The 18,279-nt window shown below is 47.3% G+C and overlaps 1 protein-coding gene across 6 annotated transcripts in view; it reads left to right on the top strand.

Moving 5' to 3' along the window:
- The window catches only part of SLC25A25 (solute carrier family 25 member 25), a 41,391-nt gene that overhangs the window by 12,494 nt on the left and 10,618 nt on the right, over positions 1-18,279 (top strand). The window contains exon 1 of one of the 6 annotated variants that reach the window (XM_055270952.2): positions 10,808-11,491. The exons of 2 other annotated variants lie outside the window; for them this stretch is intronic. In XM_055270952.2, coding sequence (XP_055126927.1) covers positions 11,273-11,491 — 219 coding nt within the window. In that variant the 5' untranslated portion in view covers positions 10,808-11,272. Of the gene's footprint in view, positions 1-10,807; positions 11,492-17,456; positions 18,137-18,279 lie in introns of those variants that run through there. 3 more of the 6 variants (XM_055270953.2, XM_055270954.2, XM_055270955.2) reach the window with 3 other exon arrangements.

Here is an 18,279-nt window from a genome sequence, read left to right as displayed (position 1 = left end):
CCTTATCTGTAGAGTAGATAGGACACAGTGGAATGGTCCTGTTGGTTAAAACCAGCTATGGTGCACACGTTCATCAACCTTGTTGGCCTTTTTTTTTTTTTTTTGAGATGGAGTTTTGCTCTCGTTGCCCAGGCTGGAGTGCATGGAGGCATGGAGTAGCTGGGATTACAGGCATGTGCCACCATGCCCGGCTAATTGTTTTTTTGTATTTTTAATAGAGATGAGGTCTCACCATGTTGGCCAGGCTAGTCTCGAACTCCCGACCTCAGGTGATCCACCCACCTCGGCCTCCCAAAGTGCTAGGATTACAGGTGTGAGCCACCACGCCCAGCCATTGTTGGCCTTTTCTATCCCACTTGCCCAAAACCCTGTTGTTGCTTTTGGTTGAGGCCTCTAGATTGAGTTGGAATCCATATAATGCTAGAACTGGAGCGTTTTCAAGGTTGTTCAGTTCACTCTCCACATTTTACAGGCCAGAGAAGTTAAGCAATTTGTCCAGTGTCCTATAAAGGCATTGTAGGGGGGATATTAGGGAGAAAGACAAGGTTCCTCAGCACCCCTTAGTGATGCATTTATGGACACAGTTAACTTTTTTCCTTTTTTCATTCACGTCTTGGGTGTAATTTTTGTTTGCCAGTCTCTTCCTCTCTAACCTGTAGAAGAAGGAAAAATAGGATCTAAGGGTAGATAGTTCTATAGCTAAAGAATTCCTTTTCTGAATTGTTTAGGAGAGCTGGCTTGGTTTAAACCAGTTATTAGCCGGCATTCACCCAGTTGCCCTCCCACCCTGAACAGCTGTGCTGCGTGTAAGGCAGCCCAGGGAGGGTTTCACCCCCTTGACCTCTCTTCTGCCTGCGGTCCTTGTGCAAAGCAGAGCAAGCAGCTGGTGAGAGTTAAGTTTGTGTTGATTCAGACCATCTCAGTGTGAGTGCAATCCTGATATCAGTTTTCAGAAACTAAAAACATTTTATGTTGCTTTAGTAATAAATTTGTTGGTTTGCTTTTTCACGTGGGAGAAGGAAAGGAGGGATAAGGACAGGGTGGGTACAACAAGTAGGCTCACATGGACAAATTGTGTGGCTCCCACTGGCTAGTGTTGGGTTGCTTCAAAATTTTTTGAACATTTTAGGTGATTGGGTTGTCGCATTCTGGCCTCCATACCATATTCATCCCCTGCTCCTTACAGCTGGTGCACATGTCTAATCTAAAGGAGAATCATGCTCTTATAAGAGCAGAAAAAGAAGAGAAATTAGGCCGGGCATGGTGGCTCATGCCTGTACTCCCAGCACTTTGGGAGGCTGAGGTGGGAGGATTGCTTGAGGCCAGGAGTTCGAGACCAGCCTGGGCAACATAGGGAGACCCAATCTCTACAAAAAATTTTAAAAAATTAGCCAGGCATGCCTGTGGTCCCAGCTACTTGGGAGGTTGAGGTGGGAAGATCCCTTGAGCCTGGGAGGTTGAGGCTGCAGTGAGCCATGATCACACCCGCACTCCAGCCTGGGCGACAGAGCCAGACCCTGTCTCAAAAAAAATAAAATAGAAATGCCATATTTCCACGCAGACTCTTGCTTCTGTAGAACTTGACTTGTTACATCTTAAAATCCTACACTTAGAGTTGGGTAAATTTGTATGCCTCTAACTTTCTTGTAGAGAAAAGAAAAAGACATCTTTAATATGCATTCACCTTGAACTTGGGACCTCGAGGGGAACTGGCTTTTCACCAGGAGTAAACAGAAGCCATCCACAAGACTGAGGGTTTTCGTGCCAGACTTCTCTTTTCCTTCCACAGTTACAGGAGTTTTCTTTAGGGAGTTTTTGTCAAAGCTAGATTTTCCGGTTCTGTTTCCTAAAATGGAAATAGATCACGGATTTCCTTTTTTCATTATTGCAGTTGTGTCATCTGCCATACCTTAGTTTCATTTGTGCCAAATGAGGTGAGTTGTGGCTCCTCTTCATTGTCCAGTGGGCGTTTAAGAGTCCTGCCTTACAGCCTGAAACTCCAGCCGCACAGCGCAGGCAGCACATAGGAGCTGAGTTTTTCCGTTGGCTGATTGGTTCATTCCAGCGGAGACTGACGTTCACCTGCTACAGTCCTGCCTCTGGAATAGCCTGGCACTGCCATATATCAGTATATAAAAGAGAGTCTTCAAACTCTTGCCTCCTGTACCACCCAAAAATAATTTTGAAAACAGCATATCCAGCCAGGCGCGGTGGCTCACGCCTGTAATCCCAGCACTTTGGGAGGCCGAGGCAGGTGGATCATGAGGTCAGGAGATCGAGACCATCCTGGCTAACACAGTGAAACCCCGTCTCTACTAAAAATACAAAAAATTAGCCGGGCGTGGTGGTGGGCGCCTGTAGTCCCAGCTACTCGGGAGGCTGAGGCAGGAGAATGGCGTGAACCTGGGAGGTGGAGCTTGCAGTGAGCCAAGATCGCGCCACTGCACTCCAGCCTGGGCGACAGAGCAAGACTCCGTCTCAAAAAGAAAAAAGAAAACAGCATATCCCCTTGCACATTTTGTACATCTGCTTTATTATTTTTATTTTATTTTATTTTAAGACAGTCTCGCTCTGTTGCCCAGGCTAGAGTGCAGTGGCGCAATCTTGGCTCACTGCAACCTCCGCCTCCCGGATTCAAGGTATTCTTCTGCCTCAACCTCCCAAGTAGCTAGGATCACCACGCCCGGCTAATTTTTGTATTTTTAGTAGAGACGGAGTTTCACCATGTTGGCCAGGCTGGTCTCCAACTCCTGACCTCAGGTGATCCACCCACCTCGGCCTCCAAAGTGCTGGGATTACAGGTGTGAGACACTGTGCCCGGCCTGTACATCTGCTTTAAATGTTTTTGTTTGAGGCCGGGCGCAGTGGCTCAGCCTGTAATCCCAGCATGTTGGGAGGCTGAGGTGGGCGGATCACAAGGTCAGGAGTTCAAGACCAGCCTGGCCAACATGGCGAAACTATCTCTACAAAAAATACAAAAATTAGCTGGGCATGGTGGCGGGCGCCTGTAGTCCCAGCTACTCAGGAGGCTGAGGCAGAAGAATCGCTTGAACCCGGGAGGTGGAGGTTGCCGTGAGCCGAGATAGTGCCATTGCACTCCAGCCTAGGTGACAGAGTGAGACTCCGTCTCAAAAAAAAAAAAAAAGTTTTTTTTTTTTTTTGTTTTTTTTTTTGAGACGGAGTCTCGCTCTTTCACCCAGGCTGGAGTGCAGTGGCGCGATCTCGGCTCACTGCAGGCTCCGCCCCCCGGGGTTCACGCCATTCTCCTGCCTCAGCCTCCCTTGTAGCTGGGACTACAGGCGCCTGCCACCTCGCCCGGCTAATTTTTTTTTTTTTTGTATTTTTAGTAGAGACGGGGTTTCACCGTGTTAGCCAGGATGGTCTCGATCTCCTGACCTCGTGATCCGCCCGCCTCGGCCTCCCAAAGTGCTGGGATTACAGGCGTGAGCCACCGCGCCCGGCAAAAAAAGTTTTTTTTTGTTGGTTTTGGTTTTGGTTTGGGTTCTGGTTTTGGCCAAAATCTTAGAGCCGCATATTTGACTCATTTAATTTATGGAAAAGGCCTTCTATATGACCATATTGGCTGTGCCAGTCCTCATCAAATCAATCAGCCTAATCATTCCGACTTTCTGTCAAATAAAATCTCGCTTCATCTGTTAACTTTCTGAAAAGCATTAATACTCTTCTCTCTCATGGCTTCTGAGTGTTAATATTTCTTTTTTTTTCTTTCTTTCTTTTTTTTTTTTTTTTTTTGAGATGAAGTCTTGCTCTGTCGCCTAGGCTGGAGTGCAGTGGCGCGATCTCCGCTCACTGCAAGCTCCACCTCCCGGGCTCACACCATTCTCCTGCCTCAGCATCCCGAGTAGCTGGGACTACAGGTGCCCGCCACCACGCCCGGCTAATTTTTTATTTTTGTATTTTTAGTAAAGATGGGGTTTCACCATGTTAGCCAGGATGGTCTCGATCTCCTGACCCTGTGATCCGCCCGCCTCGGCCTCCCAAGTGCTGGGATTACAGGCGTGAGCCACCATGCCCGGCTGAGTGTTAATATTTCTAAAGATAGGTACTGGGCAGTTAAGCAAGGAGGTGATGAGACTTAGAGATTGCTGTGGAGTCGGTCAGTCCTGAGAACTCGCTTTCTGCGTTATTCTTCTAAGACTCCCTTGGGAATCTCCAATTGTCTTTGTGTGTGGTGCTCCAGGCGCCTTTATACTCTGGGCATTTTATCAGGGTAATTTGGAATAAGTCAAGTGCCCATGATTCAACTCACTACTTCCCTCTAGAGGTGTATTCCATTACTGTTCTCTGAAAAGTACCGATTCTAAGCCCCACCAACCAACTGAATGGACCTCAGTGGGCTAAGGGCATTCCAAGTAAACGCGAAAAACTAATTCAGGCCATGATGGGAAGGGAGGGACATGCCTAATTATACGCTCCTCTCTGCAATTCAGGCACAACCGACCAGCATTAACATTAAAACAGATTTTTTTTTTATACAGTCTCACTCTGTTGCCCAGGCTGGAGTGCAGTGGCGCGATCTCGGCTCACTGCAACCTCCGCCTCCTGGGTTCAAGAGATTCTCCTGCTTCAGCCTCTGGAGTAGCTGGGATTACAGGCGCCCACCTCGGCCTCTCAAAGTGCTGGGATTACAGGCGTGAGCCACCGCGCCTAGCCTAACACTCCTTTTTATTGATTCCAGTTCTTTAGATAATAACCCTTTCAACCCCAATTTCCCATCAGAAAATCTTTGAACCCACCTATGATCTGGAAGCCCCCGCCTTCAAGTTGTCCCACCTTACCGGGCTGAACCAATGTACACCTTACATGTATTGACTAATGTTTTCTTGTAACTTCTGTCCCCATAAAATGTATAAATCAACCTGTCACCCAGCCACCTTGGGCTCATGTTCTTAGGACCTCCTGGGGCTGTATCATGGGCCTTGGTCACTTATATTTGGCCCACAATAAACCTCTTTAAATATATTACAGAATTTGATTCTTTTCATTGACACCATCAGCCTCTATTGTCTAGATTCTTAGAACAGTGGTTATTTCTGCAGGTATTATCCTCCTCCTAACTAGGTTCTATTGATGTTTATAAGCTACTTTTACAAGAGGGTTACACTTGGCAGTCTATCCCTGGATATGGGTGATTCATCCTACCCAAGAAAGCTAGATGTGAAAGGAAAGAAATGTACTGTATGAACCTACAAGGAAATCAAAGACGCAAGAAAAATGTTTAAAAATATATATATTGGGCCGGGCACAGTGGCTCATACCTGTAATCCCAGCACTTTGGGAGGCCGAGGTGGGAGGATCACTTGAGGTCGGGAGTTCAAGACCATCCTGGCCAACATGGTGAAACCCCCATCTCTACTAAAAATATAAAAATTAGCTGGGTGTGGTGGCGGGCGCCTGTAGTCCCAGCTACTCGGGAGGCTGAGGCAGGAGAATCACTTGAAGCCAGGAGGTGGAGGTTGTAGTGAACCAAGATCACACCACCGCACTCCAGCCTGGGCAACAGAAGAAAACTCTGTCTCAAAAAAAAAAAAAAAAAAAAAGAATTGGAACAGGTGTGGTGGCTCACATCTGTAATCCAAGGTGAGGAGGCCAAGATGGGAGGATCACTTGAGCCCAGGAGTTCAAGACCAGCCTGGGCAACATAGCAAGACCCTATCTTTGCATATATGCAATATATATATTTAAATACATATAGGCAAGGTATGCAATTGAACACATTTCCATCGATTCCTGCCTTAGGTGCTGGTCTAGGGAAGTTTAAGAAAAATAAGGCATGATCGCTAACACCTAGTTTGTTATTTTTTTTCTTCTGCTTGCTTTGCGTTTAATTTGTTCTTTTCTGATCTCTTAAGGTGGAAGCTGAAGTCACTGATTTTGAGACCTTTCTTTTCTAATATAGGTATTTCCTTCTAAGTACTGCTGCGGCTGCATCCTACAAATTTTAATACATTGTGCTTTCTCACCATTCAAAATACTTTCTAATTTCCTTTTTGATTTCTTCTTTGACATATCACGTGAATCATTTACAGTTGTATTATGTAATTTCCAAATATTTAGGTATTTTCCAAATATCTTTTTTTTTTTAAGAGACTGGATTTTGCTATGTTGCCCAGGCTGGTCTTGAACTCTTGGCCTCAAGCAATCCTCCCACCTCATCTTCCCTAGTAGCAGGAACTAAGGTGCATACCTGTCATTTTTTTCCAATTTAATTCCACTGTGGTCAAAGTACATACTTTGTATGAGTTGAATCCTTTGAAAGTGATCGAGACTTGTTTTATGGGTAGAATATGTTCTGAGTGCACTTGAAAAGAATGTGTATTATGCTGTTGTTGGGTGGAGTATTTTGTAAATGTCAGTGTGGTCAAGTTGGGTGTTTGGGGTTTTTTTTTTTTTTTTTTTTTTTAGACAAGATCTCACTCTGTTGCCCAGGCTAGAATGTGTGGTGTGATCATATCTCACTGCAACCTTGAACTTGTGGGCTCAAGCGATCCTCCTGCCTTACCCACCCGAGTATGTAGGACTACAGGGTGTGAGCCACTATACTTGGCTAATTTTTTTTTTTTTTTTTTTTTGAGACGGAGTTTTGCCCTTGTTGCCCAGGCTGGAGTGCAATGGCGCGATCTCAGCTCACCACAACCTCCACCTCCCAGGTTCAAGCAATTCGTCTGCCTCAGCCTCCGGAGTAGCTGGGATTATAGGCATGCACCACCACACCCGGCTAATTTGTATTTTTAGTAGAGACAGGGTTTCTCCCTGTTGGTGAGGCTGGTCTCAAACTCCCGACCTCATGTAATCCGCCCGCCTCGGCCTCCCGAAGTGCTGGGATTACAGGCATGAGCCACTACGCCTGGCTGGAACCCAGTCATTCTTATCTGTATGTAATGGGTCTTGTTTTCTCTGTCTGCTTTTAAGATTTCCTCTTTATCCCTGGTGTTCCGAAATTTAGTTGTGATGTGCCGGAGTTAGTTTTTTCGATGTTTCTTGTGCTTAGGGTTTGTTGAGCATCTTAGATTTGTAGATCTGTAGCTTTTAATAAATTTGGAGAAATATTTGGCCATTGTTTCTTTAAATTATTTTTTCAGCCCCCTCCTTCATGGACTCCAGCTATGGGTGTTAACCTGTTTGGATCATCCCACCGCTCACCAATGCTCTGTTTGTTTTGTTTCCTCTGTGTTTTAGGAAGTTTCTATTGCTGTGTCTTCAAGTTTATTAATATTTTCTTCTGTAGTGTCTGATCTGTTAAAACCATTTTTCATCTGAGACATTGTAGTTTTTGCCTAGAGTTTGAGGTGGGGCTTTTTAATCTGCAGAGTTTCTACTTGACACACTTGATCTTTCCCTTACTTTCTTGTGCATAGGAAGTACAATTATGATAATTTTGAATGTCCCTGTGTACTAAGTCTATCATACTTGTCATTTCTGCTCAATCTCTATTGATTTCTGTCCTCATTATGGGTCATCTTTTCCTGCTTCTTTGTAGTTCCTATTCATTTTTTACTGGATTTTACCCTCTTGGGTGCTGGTTATTAGTGTATTCCTATGAATATTCTTGAGCTTTTTCTTGGAGTAGTTTGACCCTTGCAGGGCTTGCTTTGTTGGGTGGAACAAGGACAGCACTTAGCCTAGGGCTGGCTTTGCCTCACTGTAGAGGCAAAACCCTCTGAGCACTCTTTCTGAGCCTCCCTGTATTCTGAGGTTTTCCACTCTGGCTGACGGGAACGGGAACTATTCCTAGCCCTGTGATCCTTTGGGATGGTTCTTTTCCCTTGCTCAGGTAGGTTCCTCCCACCCATGCGCTGTGACTCCCTGGGGACCCTTGGGGGAGCTCACTCTCTCTGCAGCTCTCTCCTCTCCGGTGCTCTGTCTGGCACACTCCAGCTGCCCTGGCCTGGCCTCCCCAGCCTCCCAGCCCCATCTCTTGAACATCAGGAGGCTGCTGGGTTCCATCTGGCTTCTCTGCTCTGCGCGTAGACTGGAAGCTCCAGGCAGGAAGCTGGGGCAATGGGAGGCGCTCCTGGCTTCATTTGTATACATTTCTCAGGAATCAGTTTCCTTAGCCTGTTGTCCAGTGGCTGGGAAAGATTGTTTTTTATGTTTTATCTGCACTTGTAGTTATAGGCAGGAAGGTGACTTGGTCCCTGTTACTCCCATCTTGGCTGGAAGCCCGTGAACTCATAACTCAGTTCTGTGGTAGGAGGAAGTGCATTAAATTAAAAAGCGGTAAAAGTGATGTTTTGGGAGGCCAAAACATCACTATCTCCTCCATCTGGCCAGACTTTCTGTGCCTAAAAACAGGGTTCACATTCATTAAAGGATTTATTTATTTATTTTTGAGACAGGGTCTCACTCTGTCAACCAGGCTGCAGCTTCCACTTCCCAGGCTTAGGTGATTCTCCCACCTCAGCCTCCCGTGTAGCTGGGACTACAGGTGCACACCACCATGCCCGGCTAATTTTTTATTTTTTTGTAGAGACAGAGTCACATTATGTTGGCCATGCTGGTCTCAAACTCTGGACTCAAAAGACCTGCCTTGGCCTCCCAAAAGTGCTGGGATTACAGACGTGAACCACCACTCCTGGCCAAAGGATTTTTATTTACTTAGGGTTTTTGGCTGTGGACTGGCTCTTCTTTAGTATTAAAATGACCTAGTTGCATGACTCACGATCATTTTGTAGATAATAATAATAAAATAGCTAATAGCTCCATGTACTGTCCTAAGAGCTTGATATATTCTCTAATTTAGTCTTTAACCAATTCTATGAAGTACTAACTCCATTTTGCACATAAGGATAGTGAAGCACAGAGAGCTGAAGTATCTTAGCCAAGATTACACAGCTAATAAGTGATGGTCAAGATTGGAATTTGGGGTCTGGCTCCAGAGACTGTGCAGTTAATCAACATGCAAAACTGCTTCTGGAGAAGTTCTGTTTATGTAGTGAGAGGGCAACTGATACAGGCTCCTTCAGCTTTCAGAACAAGCCTTAGGACCCCATCTCAACCATCTTACTTTCTCTCTGGATTGTCTTCTTTTTTTTTTTTTTTTTTTTTTGAGACAGGGTCTCACTCTCACCCAGGCTGGACTGCAGTGGCGCAATGATGGCTCACTGCCGCCTTGACCACCCACACTCAAGTGATCCTTCCACCTCTCAGCCTCCTGAGTAGCTGGGACTACAGCACGTACCACGATGCCTGGCTATTTTTTTTTACTTTTTGTAGAGGCAGGTTTCTCCACATTGCCCAGGCTGGGCTCAGACTCATGGGCTCAGGCAGTCGGCCCACCTCCATCTCCCAAAGTACTGGAATTACAGGTGTGAGCCATTGCGCTCAGCCTTCTTTTTCAATAATTGTTTTATTTACATGTGTATGTGTGTATGCCTGGGTCATATATGCTTATGGTTCAGTTTCGCAAGATATAAGAGGATGTTTGGTTGAAAACACGTCTCTCAACTGCCTTTCTCCTCTCAAAGCTCCAAGTGTCCTCCCTGCCCCACACCCTCTCTTCAATTTGATTGTCTTTCCAGAGGCCGTCTTCACAAATAAAAGCTAGGAATAAATGGCAGCACACAATCCCCTTTCTTCTATACTTTGTCTTTTAACAAGTTGTTTTTTTGTTTGTTTTTTTGTTTTTGAGATGGAATTTCGCTCTTGTTGCCCAGGCTGGAGTGCAATGGTGCGATCTTGGCTCACTGCAATCTCCGCCTCCTGGATTCAAGTGATTCTCCTGCCTCAGCCTCCCAAGTAGCTGGGATTACAGGCGCCTGCCACCATGACTGGCTAATTTTTCTATTTTTAGTAGAGACGGGGTTTCACCATGTTGGCCAGGCTGGTCTTGAACTCCGCCTGCCTTGGCCTCCCAAAGTGCTGGGATTATAGGCGTGAGCCACCACATCCAGCCTTGTGTTTGTATTTTGAAAATAATGGTTGTGGGGCCATGCACAGTGGCTCGCGCCTGTAATCCCAGCACTTTGGGAGGCCAGGATGGGTGGATCACTTGAGGTCAGGAGTTTGAGACCAGCCTGGCCAACATGGTGAAACCCCGTCTCTACTAAAAATACAAACATTAGCCAGGCATGGTGGTGGGTGCCTGTAATCCCAGGTACTCGGGAGGCTGAGCCAGGAGAATTCGCTTGAACCTGGGAGGTGGAGGTTGCGTTGAGCCGAGAGTGACCCACTGTACTCCAGCCTGGATGACAGAGTGAGACTCCAACTCAATCAATCAATCAATAAAGGTTGTGAACACTATCAGAGGGTCACCTCAGTGAGGGATGACAGTAGCCGGTGCATTTATCTGTTAGTAAACTAAGAAACAAATGACCAAAGATTAATTCCTTTTTATTTATGACCTTGTACTCAATTCAGTCTACAGACTTGATCTGTGCCTGGTCCTAGGGGTAGAAAGGTTTGTGACTCGGTCCCTGCCCCCAGGCAGCTCATATTCTGGAGGGAGACGCAGCAGAAGTAGCTGCTGTGGTATGGCGTGTGCTCTGTTGGAGAAAACTGGATCTTGAAACAAGGAAAAATGTTTCTAGAATGCTCTTAGGACATGCTGCCAAGGACTGTTGATGGTGTTGCACTTGGTGAATGCCTTCTGGAAGCAACCCGGGTGGAGGGCAGGGAGTTACTTTTGCTAAGGAGCCGGCTCAGAGTGGATTCTGTAAGCTGAGCCTCATCTGGAGCTTGAGTCCGCACCTCCCTGCAGAATTGCCGGGCTTCATGCAGGCAGTCAGCTGCCTGTGATTGGAGGGCTGGTGCTGGTAGGGATAATGAACTTGGTAGTGTCGGCAGAGGTGATTGGCCGGGCTCTGCTGCAGTGAGAATGCAGACTGGATGCTCAGGTCCTCGGCTTGGGTGATGAGCGAGGACAGCTGAATAACTGGGAGCTCGAAGTTGCTTGCTGCCTCCGGGAGTGGTCTGCTTGGCTGTTGCGTTTTCCTTTTTTTTTTTTAAAAAGCCAAACGTTTGCTCACCATCACCTGCAGAAGTGAGTTTTTATTGAAGAAGCTCCAGCTGCTTTCTCCTTACTGCCGGCAGCCCGGCAAGGCTCCTTAGAGTAAGCTACTTCTCAGGCCGGGCACGACAGCAGTGCTAGCACATTTGAAAAAGCAGGAAACCGCCCCTGCATACAGAGCTTCCAGCCTGAGAACTCCCAGGCCAGTCTTCCCAGCAGCTGTGTAGCCAGAGAGCCTTGGTATTGTGGTCACATCCCTCAAAAGTGAACAGTCACCATCGGAGGCGTTTGGAGGAGACCGTGATGTTGCAGATGCTGTGGCATTTCCTAGCTAGCTTTTTCCCTAGGGCTGGGTGCCAAGGCTCCAGAGAGGGGGACGATCATCAAGTCAGAGGCACCCCAGCCCCTGCCCGGAGAGACCAGATGGCAAGCTTTTTGGGGAAACAGGATGGAAGGGCTGAGGCCACGGAAAAAAGACCCACCATTTTGCTGGTGGTTGGACCTGCAGAGCAGTTTCCTAAGGTAATGTTGGCCTCAAGAGGACCTCCTAGTTTAGGGCCTGGTCTGGGATCATTTTCCTGGGGAAAAAACGAGTGTGGGGAGGAAGGGAGAACTCGCAACGTTAGTTTGGGGTTCAGGGAGAAGTGGTAGGCAATGAGGAAGCCCACAAATTCAATCTAAAATCTTTCTGTGGCCCCTGTGAAAGCTGCATTACCCACTGCAAGCACCCCAGTGTGGCTGTTGAGGGAAGGAAGGTTGCGATAGATTTGCCTTAGGGTTTGTTAGTTTGGCTGAAGAAAGCCATTTGAAAGTGAGGGGCAGACTGTGAAAGTGTGCCTTAGCTTATCTGAACAGCTCAGGAAGGGCGAAGCTAAAGGGGCAGGAGAGTGCGCCTCGACCATGGAACCCAGTTGCTTGGAGCTGTGGGGGTGGTCTTGGCATCCTGAAGGTCACAGTCCCCTTGCCTGGGTCCATCTCTCCTTTGGGTCTGGGAGGAAGAGTGAAGGCGTGAGACTGGGTCCGAGGAGAGGCTGGAGTCAATGAGGCGCAGAGGCTGGTGCCCCTCTGGAAATGACTGCGGCCACTGCGGGTCTGCCAACTGTGGGGTCTTTCATCCCTCCTGAGCCTAGAGCGTGGGTTCCCATCCTCACAAGAGCCAAGGTAAGTGGTAGTATCCCCATTTCGTAGAGGAAGAAACTGAGGTACAGAACGGTTACATTCTTTGCCCAGGGTTAAACAATTAAAGAGAGGTGGAACTGAGATTTCACCCCCAAATCCTTGTCCTGTGCTGCCTCGTTTTCCCCTTAGGAAAGCAGTTTTTAAGGAGACTAATGGAGTGCTCAGTATTAGAAAGGAAATGGCCATTTGGCTCAGATTTCTCCTCCCTGCCGTAGGAGTGACCTTGTTCACCTCCTGAGCTTTGGTTATTTTGAATCTTTTTACTCAGGATAAAAATCAGAGAAGAAAAGGAGATTCTGCCCTGTTTGGCACATTGTAGATACCACAGAAATGTTAAGATGAATTGCTACATTTAAGAAATGAAAGTTCATTTTGCCTTTGCTACTAGGGACTTTTGATGTAATAACGCAGTCATGTGGGCTCTGGGGAGAAGTCTTCGTCTTTGATGGGTTCCTTCTGAGCAAAGCAGCGGGTCTCTCAGAGTCTGTTATGCCTGAGATGTGCGTGCTTAATATGCAAAGAGAGGGTGTCACTTTGTACCTTTTGATTGTTTTAGACAAGATTGGAATAGCTGTGGCACTAGCTTTGTGAGGAACTTTTATCTATAGACCTGCTTGCCTTATTACTACCTCGAATGGCCGGCTGCCTTTTAAAATCACCTATTTTTGTCTTTAGCAGTTAACTGCTCTATTTTTCAGCATCATACAATACCCCCTTGCCAGCTCTCCCCCCAGGGGCTACCTCAGGATAGGACTGTCTGTTCTGAACAGCTTACTTCCTGGCCTGCAGAATCAAGAGAGCCACACCTTTTACTGGCTGATCCCCAAAAGAGAGACAGTTCAGCTGGCTGCAAACTGGGGGGAGCCCCAAGTGGGATATGGAGCAGCTGGTTGGGCTTGAAGCCAGAGAGAAAGCACATCTGGGAAGCATAGACTCTCAAAGCAGATAGACCAAGAACTGGAGTAACAGGAACATGGATGCAGCCCGCATCCTTTTCCAGAACAGTGCTCCGAAGGTGTTTGGGGTTTGTGATCACTGGCTGATTGGGGTTGGGGCTGGCCTCACCGAATCACAAAAAGGACCTCTAGAATGTTTTGGAAACATTTTTGAAAAGTTCACTTTAGGCCAGGCGCAGTGGCTCATGCGTGTAATCCCAGCACTTTGGGAGTCCAAGATGGATGGATCACGAGGTCAGGAGTTCGAGACCAGCCTGGCCAATATGGTGAAACCCCGTCTCCACTAAAAATACAAAAATTAGCTGGGCGTGGTGGCGTGCGCCTGTAGTCCCAGCTACTCGGGAGGCTGAGACAGAAGAATTGCTTGAATCCAGGAGGCGGAGGTTGCAGTGAGCCACGATTGTGCTGCTGCACTCCAGCCTGGGTGACGGAGCAAGACTGTTTAAAAGAAAAAAAGAAAAGTTCACTTTGGTTCTCGGGCTTCTCAGTGTCCCAGAAGCACTACTTTGTTTTGCTCTCACTTCCCCTGTTTAAATATGTCTGCTAGTGAGTCAGGTTCCTGCAAGCTTTTATTCTAGGAACTGTTCCAGTTTTTCCCTTTATCTTTGTCTTACAGTTAATCTTCAGTTGGAGAAGAAAGCCATTACTCTGGAGTGGGAGGTGCCCTCAGCGGCTTTCAAGCTTTCAAATCCTGAGGGGCTGTCTTCTCGGAAGCACAGAGAATTTTGCTCATTGTGTGTGTAACTGCCAAGTGTAGGCAGGTTTCATTGGAAACCAGCTACACTAGGCTGTCATGGCAACCTGATCATCAAATGACACTGTGGCCACAGCCGCCAATGAGGTTTGAGAGCCTTAAGGGTGGGTGGGGCTTGAGCGGCTGGATGCTGGCAAAGCTTCCTCATATTAATATTTCTGGCTCAGTCTGAGTCATTGCAGAGGAGGGGAGAGGAACTTTCTGACCTAATGCTACACTCCCAGAGGCACTGTACCTGCCCTGTTCTTATTCATGGTATTCCGGCCTTTACCTGAAGCACCTGCTTTCTTCTGGCATGTAACATAGTGGCAGAACAAGGAAAGCTTTTGGTGGCATTGGCAGATTTGCTGTGAGAAGATGCTCAGGAGAGGAACTGCGACTTTATAGATTAATTGCAATCTGATGCCACTGATCCTAAGGGACCTAGTGTTGCTGTCACTGTTTCTGAATACTAGTCATAGGAATGGACATTGGAGGAGCTGAAACAGATGAGGGTCTATGCCACAAAGTCAGAATAATAAAGGGCAGAGAGGCATCGCACACAATGCGCGTTGTGCCCAGATCTTGGCATGTCAAGAAGGCCGGTGTGAAGCATCGGGGCTGAAACCCGAGGCCTGCTTTAGTTCCTCCATAATCTAGTTCTCATAGAGGCATTCAGAAGCTGTTACACAAACACCGTTTTTGGCTGTATTTAGCTAGGGCTCAACTTGCTCAAGTTACACCTTTCCCACACACCTGCCACCTTCCAGTATGAGGTATCACCTACAGTCATTCCCAGTGTCTGGCTTACCAGCATCCTTTAGGAACTGAATACTACAATCTGTTTTGGGTGCTGTTTGAAGTGGATGTTGTAACAAGAATCCTGGGTGCAAGGCCCTGCCCTGCCCTTGACAGGCTTTGGGAATTGGGCAAATCAGGTCACCTCTCCCAGGCCTGTTTGCTCAACTCAGAGATTAAGCGATGATCCCAGAGCCCCTCTGGGCCCCCACAGTCTGCAGTTCCAGGAATAGAGCAGTTGTCCTGGACACTAGCACCTAGAGATGGGCTTACTTGGGTAGAACTCTCCATTTTTATATGAACATGGAGTCCTGAGTTACCTGTGAAACTCAGTAGGATGGATGATTTAAATAAGCAAACGCCAATTGAAGTTTATCCAATGAAGACATTCCATGAGACTCAGTCACAGCAGCAAATAAGTTAGAACCCTTTTAAAAATTAGCCAGGTGTGCTGGTGGGCACCTGTAGTCCCAGATACTCGGGAGGCTGAGGCAGGAGAATCACTTGAACCCAGGAGGTGGAGGTTGTAGTGAGCCGAGATCGCACCACTGCACTCCAGCCTGGGTGACAGAGCAAGACTCCATCTTAGGAAAGAAAAAAGAAGAATACAGGTTTCACTTTTATTTAGTATCATTTTCAAATCTCTTCTCAGATTTCTTTTGTTAAATACATTATAAAACTCAATGGTACAGTAATATGTGCCATAATTATTTTTAAAATATACTTTAATAGAAAATGAAATCTCCAATTGAACTTATTCAGTCAAAATATTTGCTTTTTTATATTAGAATGACTGCAGTCATCACTAAAATGAGATATTCAACAGATCTTTATAATTTAGTTTCAGAAGCAAACAATAATTTAACAAAAGAAGAAGACCAGCATTTTTTTTTTAATAGGGCAACATCTCATTTTATAAAGTAGAGTGAACATTCCTAAAGACCAGCACTTTAAGGTTCAGCTTTTATTTATAAATGTGAACTTCCTTTAAAATAAAATAATAGAGGCTATGTGCAGTGGCTCATACCTGTAATCCTAGCACTTTGGGAGGCCGAGGCAGGCAGATCACTTGAGGCCAGGAGTTGGAGACCAGCCTGGCCAACATGGTAAAACCTAGTCTCTACTAAAAATACAAAAATCAGCCAGGCGTGGTGGTAGGCGCCTGTAATCTCAACCACTCAGGAGGCTGAGGCACAAGAATCGCTTGAACCTGGGAGGCAGAGGTTGCAGTAAGCCAAGATCATGCCACTGCACTCCAGCCTGGGTGACAGAGTGAGAGTCTGTCTCAAAAATAATAATAATAATGATACATTATCCTGTTCATTTGAGTATAATGCCCTGACAACTCTATTTGCAGATGCTCAGAAAAATAGGCCTTCATCAAGCATGGTTATGAGTTTGTTTCTTGAGGTCTTAGAGGCCACCTGAGCTAATTCACTCATTTAGAAGCTGTTCATGAAGCACCGTATTTGATCAAGGCAAGAGGGCGGTTCCAGACAAGGAGGTCCAAGGGTTTGAAGCAAGAGCCTTCTACCTTCAAGGACCCTGGTGGTAGAGATAAGATGCATGTTAAAATAGCCCAAGGCAGAACATTCTGGATTGGGCAGCTTAAGAGATAGCTGAGTGTCATGGATTTAGCGGAGGCTGAGCAGGAATCTGCCTGGATAATCCAGTGCGACCTCATAGGATCCGTCACTAGGGTAGCCCAAGACCTGTTCTCACAGACTCGTTATTAGATCTCTGTTAGAAGGGCCCAAGTGTCATATCACTTGTCATAATCTCTGTTTCATAATGTTGTGTGTAAGTATCAACATCTTGTAACACCCTCTTTATGAGCTAACAACAAGCTTTTTAGTGCATTAAAAAGTCCTTTTACTTCTGTGATCCCCAAGTAATAACTATCCATTTTTATCCATCCCGGTAGTGGGAAGATATGGTCTATATTAGGAAGTGGCGCGCTGTAGGAGAAACAAGGGTGAGACTGAGCCTGTTCTCATCTTGGTGACGTGGTCTCTTCCTCCGCAGCACGAATCTGTGGGGAAGGAATGAGTGGAGAATTCAGGCTGGCCTGCAGAGGATCGTCCTGCCCTGAAAGGGTCGTTCTCGAGCTGTGTTGCCCAGTGAAGTTTCCGTGGTGGCAGAAATGCCCGGTGACTACGTGTGGCTATCCTGGGGAACTGAGTTAGTAATTTCATGTCATTTTAATGAATTAACTTTTTTGTTTGAGACATGGTTTCACTCTGTCGCCCAGGCTGGAGTGCAGTGGCACAATCCTGGCTCATTACAACCTCTGCCTCCTGGGTTCAGGCGATTCTCGTGCCTCAGCCTCCCCAGTAGCTAGGATTACAGGCGTGCGCCACCACGCCTGGCTATGACTTTACATTTAAAAAGCTTCTGTGTTGAACAGCAAAGTTCTAGCTGTGACTAAGACTGGGCTCCTACGTGTTCTGAGCAGATGTGGGCGTTAAAGACTGTGGGTCTCGTGAGGCCTCGACTGACCCCAGATTGATGCTTCTGGGGAGTCCTTCGGGCTTGGTGTCCTCTTCCCAACGCCATCATGTCAGCTCCTGGGCACTCTGGGGCCCCTAGGAGAAGGCTGGTGCTCACATTGCAGAATGGCCTGGAAGAGGATTCAATGCAATGTGGGCTGTGGAGGGCTGCAGGTTCCCTGGAGCAGGAGCCAGCTAGAACTGTGCCTGGAGCCATGGGTGGCCAGGGCAGCTCCCCTGCGGGATACATGGGCCCATGGGGGGGTCCACTTTCCAGGGTGGCTAGGCACCTGGCTCTCAGCCACCCCTCAGCCTCCTATCCTCACAGCTGAACTGGGCCCGTTTGCAGTGGCAATCAGCTCTGTCTCTCTCCATCTACTGATTTTTCAGTTGGGAATGATTTACTAAAAGGAGAAAACTGATGTGTGACACGTTTGGGGACCTTGTGTGAAAGCAGTCATAGGCTGTTTGTTCATTTGGAGGGGTTGGCCGCCAGAGGGTGAAGGTTTGTTTGGGCTCTGTACTTGGTACCCAGGCGGGCACAACTCGCCATGCAGCCTCTTCTCCAAGAGTTAACTGCAGGGAGGGAGCGGTGACGTAAGCCCTGATCTTTGTGCCTCTCACTTGAGCAACCTGATGCCACCTTCTCCCCCGGGCTCTGTGTTCATTGGCTGTTGGCAGGACTTGCCGTGGGAGGGCTTTTTTCTTTTTTCAATTAAGTAAAAGGGCAGGGCTTAAGCAGCCAATGACAGCTGAGGCCGGGCTTGTCTTATGCAAGTTTCCCGGGACCGCCAGCATTTAGGGAACTTGCTCCCGGTGGTGAGGGCAGCGGAGCACCCAGCAGGCCGCCAGCATGCTCTGTCTGTGCCTGTACGTGCCGGTCATCGGGGAGGCCCAGACCGAGTTCCAGTACTTTGAGTCCAAGGGGCTCCCCGCCGAGCTGAAGTCCATCTTCAAGCTCAGTGTCTTCATCCCCTCCCAGGAATTCTCCACCTACCGCCAGTGGAAGCAGGTCTGTGGGGTGACCGCGCGGAAGGGAGAGGCGCATTCAACCGGTATTTGTTGAGTGAATGGCTGAGCATGCATGAACCATCCCCCACCGAGAGGAAAGAATGTCTGAAATGTAGGAGTTTTTTCCCATTGTCATGCGGCTAT

This window comes from Symphalangus syndactylus, chromosome 3 (genome assembly GCF_028878055.3).
Source record: "Symphalangus syndactylus isolate Jambi chromosome 3, NHGRI_mSymSyn1-v2.1_pri, whole genome shotgun sequence".
NCBI classification, from domain to species: domain Eukaryota; kingdom Metazoa; phylum Chordata; class Mammalia; order Primates; family Hylobatidae; genus Symphalangus; species Symphalangus syndactylus.
The sequence above is the reverse complement of the archived record's forward strand: the minus strand, read 5'-3'. Positions and strand labels throughout refer to the sequence as shown.